General features: G+C 44.2%; 1 protein-coding gene across 1 annotated transcript; it reads left to right on the top strand.

Annotated features, from left to right (window-relative positions):
- Positions 1–3,214: 3,214 nt before the first annotated feature.
- Positions 3,215–8,114, top strand: LOC123425047 (B3 domain-containing protein Os01g0234100-like). Its single transcript, XM_045108714.1, has 10 exons — positions 3,215–3,357; positions 3,773–3,934; positions 4,522–4,611; positions 4,816–4,905; positions 5,112–5,249; positions 5,577–5,611; positions 5,704–5,827; positions 6,211–6,417; positions 6,575–6,662; positions 7,101–8,114. Exons 1-10 carry the CDS (start codon positions 3,334–3,336, stop codon positions 7,751–7,753), a joined length of 1,611 nt encoding a protein of 536 aa, XP_044964649.1. The 5' UTR covers positions 3,215–3,333; the 3' UTR covers positions 7,754–8,114.
- Positions 8,115–8,582: the final 468 nt, after the last annotated feature.

Below are 8,582 nucleotides of genomic sequence, written 5' to 3'. Positions count from 1 at the left end.
GTCATGGTGGGGTTCCTTACATCCCACTCCTTCATTACTTGATTAACCACTAGATCTGAGTCGCCATAGACCATCAGGCGACGGGCGCCGAGTGTGATGGCCATGCGCAACCCATAAAGGAGAGCTTCATACTCTTCTTCGTTGTTGGAAGAATCAAAATGGATCTTGTTGTGCGACTGGGAGACCGCCGAGTTTTGCTGCTGCGCCGTATGTAACAAGGCACGGATTTGCTCGATTCCTCTACCAGCCTTCGAATCAGTCGGCTGGAGAGAATCAGCGATCCTCGTGGCTGCAGCCAAGTTGAGGATGGGTGTGCGGAACACCTCGACGTTGCTCTGGCGAGCGCGTCGACTGGAAGAACGAAGGTGCTGACGACGGGCGCCGGATGATTCTCCGATCTCACGCTCGTTCCGACCAGTCCCGGAGGGACTTTCGTGGGAATCGGCCATGAGTACTTCGGCTGCAGGCCCGTGACCCTGATACTCGGAAGGTAGTTCAGTCGGAACTGACTCCAAGCACTGGGATGACCGCGGGACCACGACCGATTCGAGCACCGCCACTTGAGAGGACATGTTTTGTCGCGCTAGGGCGTGTCGCACCCAACGCTGGAGCCGCGAACGACCGGATCGCTTGTTGCGGCGCGTGACGGGGGCGAAGATCGACACCGGGGTCGATGGTTGGAGAAGAAGAACGCCGCAGGAACTGGCACGGAAGTGCGTAGCCCCGCGACTCGGAAGCGTCTCGATGTCGAGGGGTGCATCCTGAAGCCATGCCGAATCATCGGCGATGAAGGAGAGTGCACCGAAGAGGATCTCATGACCCATGCACAGATCTCCGCCGGATGACATGATGAAAAGATGAAATCGCAAACTCGCCGGAAGTCGCTTAGACGCCAGCCCCACGGTGGGCGCCAACTGTCGTGGGTATAAGTCTGACAGTAGAAGTACGGGGTACGAAAGTATATGGGCAGAGCCTTAGCTACGGCGAGGATGTATGAGTTCAGGTCCCTCTACGGTGGAGGTAAAAGCCCTACGTCTCAGTGCTCTTGGGAGCTTTGTGTCGAGTGTATTAAGGGATTGCAGCAAGTGCCAACCCCTGTACCAGTGGTGAAGGGCGGCTTATATAGAGTGCGCTGCCCTTCATAATGGTTCGATGGACAGGGGTGGAGTAGTGGTGAGTAACTGCTGGCGTTACTGGTAACGTAAGCCTTAAATGCTAGTTATGGTGTATGAAAACGTATGACCGTTGCCCTCCTGGGAGGTTACGATGTACAAAGTGGATTCCAGTCGGCACGTTAGATATGCTCCGAGTGGACCGTCGCCGACTGGGTGATGGGGGCGTCCTTAGTTCAGTCGGAACTGTCTAAGGGGCTTGTCCTCTATGAAGGGTAGTCCTTGGGTAGGACCTATAGGGCAGACATATGACCCTACCCTGGGACTATAACCCCATCAATAATTAAGCATATGACTTGTGGTTTTTTGTTTTTACAATTCGACTAGTGCATCTCCTGCTATGCAAGACCATATGACTTAGTCAAGCTCGATTTGGAAGATAAGGGACATATGGAGGTGAAGAAAGCTCACCTCAAGATGAAACATGGGTTCACTTTTGAGGTTAAGCTCTACAATGGAGTAAATTACTTCCACTTTGGTTGTTCAAATTGGAAAGTACCGTGCAAGGCCTACGGATTTGAGAAGGATATGAAAATAACCTTCAATATTGATGGTGAAGATGATGCTGAAGGTAATATCAAAATTTGGATGGACATCAGTTATACCTCTATGTGAGTTTATCAAACTAATTTGTTAAGTATTTTTTATTGTTTGCCTAAAAATAGTTGGTATTCATCCGTACTAGAGTTGTTTATTTTCTAATTAACATCTTATTACTTTGCTCCAAAAAATACAAGGAAGGCAATAGTCAAGACATACTACAGGTATGGCTCAGAGCTAACTTGTGAGAAGAATTTTTTTCATAAAAACAATTGAGAGGAAAAATCCTATTCCCTCCGTTCCTAAATGTAAGTCTTTCAAAAAGTTTCACTAAGGTATAATATACGAATGTATATAGACATACTTTAGAGTATAGATTCATTCATTTAGTTCCGTACGTAGACATCTAGTATTTTTTTTAAAAGACTTGTATTTAGAAACGGAGGAAGAAGAAAATAAACAAGGCCAGTGCTCTGCGCCGGCGCGCTGGCCGAAACTTTCGGCCGGCCGCGCGCGGGCCGCATGATCCGCCAACCGCCGCGCGTCCGCACTTTTAGATCTTCATGCAACATTTTTTCTCCGATGCAGCAAAATTTCGACTCGATGCAGCAATTTTCGTCAACGGTTGCAACAAAAAAAATTATAGCAAAAAAATATCTACGTGATCATAGCAAAAAAACGAAGCAGATGGTGCATGGTAGCAAAAGTTAAACGCCGGTTGTAGCAAGTATCTACGTGAACGTGGATGCAACTTTTTTACTGAACGGTTGCAGCAAAAAATGATGCTGGTTGTAGCAAAAATTAACACGGTTGTAACAAAAGTAAAAAAATCGGTTGTAACAAAAAATCCAACGAGCTGGAGTTGCAACCAAACATATATGCAACTTTTTTACTGAACAAATATAGCAAATAAAAAACGTTTGTAGCAAATGTAAACAGTGGTTGCAATCAATTTAGACGGAAAAAAAGTTACATCCCTAATCAACGCTTAGCGCGGACCCGTGCGGCCGGCCGAGCAGTCCGACCGACTCATCGGCCAGAAACGTTTCCGAGTAAACAACCACTAGAGAATGTTGCATGGCAAACAGCGTAACAAAGCGCACGTCTACAAATTCTGCACACGATTGGGATGGGCTGGCTTATGGTGAAACCAAATCAAAATAAGTTCGTGTACATCGTGACCATACATTTCTTGTTTGCTTCAAAAAAAAAAAGTAAAAAAATCAGAACCTGTCTTGGGACGAGCGAGGAACTTTCTCCACTGGCTGTTTTGCATTCCATTTGAGAAGTTGGATGGAATGGTAAACGGCACGTCGGCACCCGCGAAACAAAAAGAAAATGGAAAATGCACCCTTTTTTTTACAGGGAAAAGGGTAAATGCACTTTCCAAATGTGAACTGGACACTTTTCAAACCGCGAGCACACGGCGTCCATCATCCATCAATCACTGTAGCCGAACGGTCATCTGCTTCTACTTTACCATTTTTCTATACCCCAGGCCAGTACCATTCCTTTCACCCCCTCTCTGCCGTCTCTTCACCTCGTCAGTCCCCCTCCTCGCCGCCATTTTTGCCCGAAGCACCCCGAGCACCAGGACTCCACCAGCGCGGACGCGGAGGCGATGGCGATCGAACAATCCCTCAAGGCAAGCTCATCCCCTGCACCCTCTTTGATTCGTGCGGCTGTGATTTAAATGTAGTTCGCGGTCGAGGGTTTCATGATTTCTCGGCGTTCTCTTGAATCTTGGATTATTCGGGTGTAGCATACTGCAATCCCGTGACATATGGAGGGATCCTTCTGTTTTATTTTCGTCATCCTGTGATAGGATAGATTTGGAGAAGGTGATTCTTGGAACATAAAAACAAAGTGTTTCTTGAAATCGAACATAAATACCTTTCGGCCATCCAGCCAGAACAGATCTTGTTTCTCTACGGCATATTGCTACGGCCTATCGCTAGATGGGATTAGTAGTGCAGAACGATTGATTGTTGATTGTATTTGCAAAAGAGAAAAGATTGATTGTTGAACTTATGTCTCTGCTTTGGTCGGCTGCTTTTCAGAGGAAGAGAGGGAGGCCAGCAGGAGGAGGTTCCCCGTCTGCCAACAAGAGCCAGCGAGATAAAAAGGTCATGGAGCACAAGATTGCACTGGTGCATCGAAGGCTCGCCTTGCTTGACAGCGAAAGCGACAAGGATGCTGACGTTCAGCCGACGGTCACAATGGTGAGGTCCTGCAGCACTTCAGCTTAAGATCGACTCGGATTGTTTGCGACTGCAGGTCTGCAGTAGTCTTTCATGCCAGCCATCCCCTAATTTTATTTTCTGAAGCTCGCTCACATTTACTATGTGGAGCTGCCCCTGATAAACTATAATGGACCTGGTCCAAAAAGTAATAATAAAACGATAATGGAGTCTGAAATCGTCTGTTTAAGTTCTTTTTTTTCAACTCTTCACTGTCTGACTAGCACTGTAGCAAACTAGTACTTCCAACATTCTGAGCTTATCCATTCTCTTAGATTATAGGTTTCCTTCTATGACTGCCGGAATCTGCCATTTGATTGGCTTTTCCTTTTGTGTCCCTGAACCTTGATCACACTTATGTGGAACTGCCTCTGTTAAAGTAAAAACAAGTATGGAATAATTTGCTTATGTTTTTTTTTCATGTTTCATTATCATGGTAGAGGCTAGTGCAACCGGTACTCATGACTGTATGACTGTATGCATTCTGTGTTACCAGATTATCTGTTTCTTTTTAGCCTTCTGTTGAAACTTTGAATATTTCATGACAAGATGATATTTGATGATCGCAGGATGATAAGCTTGCTGCTGTTGTTGATCAACAGCCTGTCATTATTAAATGCGAGGATATAGATGACGAGGACGAACATGTTCCTTTGAGAGTAAGTGAACCATTGGTTGTTGCTTTAGTCCTCTTCTATTAATTAGGGAGTAAATTTTGTGTACATGTACTCCACACGACTACATGTGCATTTGTGGCTCTAGCTCCTCGTTTGTTTTCCCTTTCATCTCAAAATTTCATGGAATTACGAGTGTTCATCCTACTGATCTAACTTTTCTAAGAGGTTGTTTCTTCGTCATGTCAGATTATGCGGTCACCGAGGGCAGACAGTGAGCAAAAAAAACTGCTTGATGTTTCTCAGACACACAATGCTCAGGATGCTGACACTGCTAAGGTAAGATAAGGCAGTAGTTTCATTCTTGTCATTATGCATGTGATTCAATCGTTATTGTGGAAAATTACAGCTAGTAAACAGTTCTTCCCAATTTTTATTTTTGACTCATAATGCTTCAAAGATTTTGACACCCAAAATTTCACTAGTTTTCTTATCATCAACAATTGCATACGCTGGTTCAATGATTTTGGTTGGTTGGGTTTCAGAAGAAGGGAGGGAGGCTTGTCAACGCCAAGAGCAACATGGGGCAGAATTTGAAATTGTCAATACCAAGACGTACCTTGGTTGAGAGTGGCGGCAGTAACAGCAGAAGGAGCGACATAGATGATGATCTTGTGCCAATGGTGAGGCCCGTGGAATGATACCGGGTTGCCGCATTTAAGACATTCTTATTGTTGAAAGCTTGAAAGAATCACGTTGTCATATGTTACATAACTTTTTATTTTGTGAACATACATATGTTACGTACCTTCATTTAAAAAATCTTAGTGGGCTAAATTTCTGGACACAATAGTGCATATGTTTCTAAACATTTATTGACTCTGCTATGTTCATATGCATTGCTCCATATAGTCTATATAATTTTTGTGTTTTAATCTCCACTTTCTTTACTTTCTATTAGTTCGAAACCGAAATCATCTACTAACTATGAATAAGCTGTGACTTGACAGGTAGCTGCTGTTAATTGCCATAAGACATGTGCAAGGTACTTCAAACTTTTCTTGTTCTTGAGAGTAAGATGGCTTAACAATTTTCCAAAAGACTACTTATGCACTTCAATCTTGGAACAAATTACAGCGTTCAAGGTAAATTTGGGTCTGCCATGGAGAGAGCTAAGGAGGTACTGCTAAAGTTACCAGCTGAACATCCTAGCTTTGTCAAGCATATGCTACATTCACATGTTGTTCAGGGTTTTTGGCTGGTAAGTCTACTGATTAGCTATTTACATGTTTGTTCAAAACATAAGAATTAGGTGGTCATTTCTTATGAACAACATGTGGACCCAAGAGGCCAAATATTGAATGGGAGGAAACACCTGCTAAACAAAAATACAGATTACCTTTTCTTTTATGTCAGAATATAATCAAATTTCTGGTCAAAAAAGCTCTCTGCAAAAGTGGAAACTGCACAATTTAGAGCACCTTATGATTTGTGAAATTTAGTTCCAGGTTGAGCAGTCTCATAAGCTTAATTATGTTCGACGCTTCCAGAGTGTCACTTAGTGTACATGGAATGGGATTAATGAAACATTTTCTTTTCTTTGTTTTTGCTTCCTCTGCATTTAATTTTACGTTCCTCCGCCAGGGTCTACCATCTAACTTCTGCAACAAGCATCTTCCAAAGGAGGACACTACTATTGTGCTAGAAGATGAGGATAGGCACAATTATGATGCAAAATATCTAGGTGCCAAGCAAGGACTTAGTGCTGGTTGGAGAGGTTTTGCGATTAATCATGATATTAAGGTCGGAGATGTTGTAGTATTTCAACTTGTCAGTTCAGCAAAGTTTAAGGCAAGTGTTTCCCAATACATTTTCAATTGCTTGATCATTCTTTTGCACTATTGATTGACAGGCAATATATTCACTAATGTTTGCAGGATATACGTACATATCTTGAATTATTTCATGCATAATTTTTCCTCATGATTTTTGTACGCTTTCCATTCAGGTCTATATATTGAGAGCGAACAACTTCACTACAACTGATGGAGCACTTGGTCTCCTGTGTTTGGAAGCAGGCAAGGAGAAGATATTGAGTGAGTAAATTTCATTGTGTTGATTTTACACTTGTGAATTTATTGTACATGAGCGAACCATTGAGAGGGTGCTTGGATACGTTTTAGTCCCATGACTAAAAGTAATGAGACTAAAACTTGCTAGCCTCACCCATGCTTGGATTCAAGTACTAAAGAGACTAAAATCAAGTTAATGAGCATTTATTATCCTCCAAACCCTCCAATCCAGAACTTGCATGAGGAGTTAAATGAGGAGAGAGAGGACTAATGCACATTTTAGTAGGGGTACCCCTGACTAAAAGAATTTAGCCTCAAGACTAGTTTTAGCCTCTCTTTAGTCAGGGGTGCTTGGAACTTTAGCCTCTTAAAGAGACTAGTTTTAGTCAGACTAGTTTTAGTCCCTTGGATCCAAGCACCCTCTGAATCTTCTGAATCATGTTTTTGGTTTCTGCAACGCAGAAGAAAGTTCCAATGATGTCAAACCTAAGGAGAATCGAAAGGTTCAGAGTGATAGCAGTAACCCAGCCAGTGACTCAATAATTGATGGCATCAGATTTTCAGATACAGCCATCGATTTCGATCATGTGAAAAATTTCAGCAACTTCAACATCATCGTAGACGGTCTGGTCATCGACTGCAAGTTTCCTGACCACCTACGCAGGACGTACTATGAGCTGTGCTGTGCTCGGGAGTCGTTCCTTCACAAGGATCTGCTCAAACAGATAAACCTCACACTTGCCGTGGGAGTGATCATGGAGACTATCAACATCGCGGAGGGTATCAGGGCCGCGAGCGCTTCTTCCCACCAAGACTTTCTGGTCTGGAAGAAGACCTTGGAGGCCTTTCAGTTCCTGGGCATGAATGTCGAGTTCCTGCTCAAACGAATCGATGATCTCCTTGGCCTCCCTGCTCGACCTAGAGACCCTGCTGGGCATGAAGAGAAGAAAGAGATAAAACTGGAGCATGCACGTGCCAAAGCGAAAATGAAGGAGCTCGAGTCCAGAATGTCAAGTGTGAAGGACACTCTGAAGAAGATGGACGTGGAGATGAAGGAGTTAGAGTCCAGCGCGAAGAGGACGGAGGAGATGCGGTTAGCAACCGCACCGTGGTAGCAGTATGCTCGCAGCTTCGGTTTCTACCGCAGGCGGACGACATTTTGGGCGACATGGCCGTTCGGTATGCAGAGGCAGATGATGCACTGGATGGGGTCTAGCTTTGCAGAAGATTAGAACTGCATTGTAGCGGCAACATTTAGTTTCAGAGTAACCACTTTTTGTATAAATGCAACTCGAGAGGAGTTATCTGTGTGTCATCTAGGTTACACTTCTTGTACAGCAACTACGATGCTGTTTTTTGTGTACACATCAAGTGTTGTAACCTATCCCCATCCCATCCCCCCTATGTAAATTGTGCGGGACTGCACTGTGACGGTGCTGAAACTGGAAGGAAGAGAGATGCAGTCTGGTTTGAGTAGTTGTTAGAGCATCTCCAACAGGCGCGCTTCGCGTCGCGTCTAAAAAACGAGTTTGCCGCGCGCTGGTCGCCTGGTTTTGCGCGTCGCGCAGCGCTGGCTCCAGCAGTAGCTATAAAATGCAGCGCGCGCGCTCCGTTCCAGCAGTGCGCAAAAATGCAGCGCGCGCCGCTGCAGCAGCGCCCAAAATGCAATGTGAAACATTCATCAAAATGCAATAACATGCAAAATTTAACACAAACAAGTAGATGAATAAAAGTCATCCTCACAAGTTCATCCAACCAAGTTCAAAATGCAAACCAAGTTCAAAATACAAGTTCATCCAACAAAGTTGAAGACATATAACACATCAATCATCTTCCTCGTCGTTTTCCTCTTCTTCCGAAGACGATTCTTCCGCCTTCGAAGATGAATCTTCCTCCCTAACCTCATCACGCACCGCATCACGTGTAGCTCCGACGGTCTTGGCA

This window comes from Hordeum vulgare, chromosome 2H (genome assembly GCF_904849725.1).
Source record: "Hordeum vulgare subsp. vulgare chromosome 2H, MorexV3_pseudomolecules_assembly, whole genome shotgun sequence".
NCBI classification, from domain to species: domain Eukaryota; kingdom Viridiplantae; phylum Streptophyta; class Magnoliopsida; order Poales; family Poaceae; genus Hordeum; species Hordeum vulgare.
Note: the sequence above shows the minus strand (reverse complement) of the source record. Positions and strands in the feature narration are given on the sequence as shown.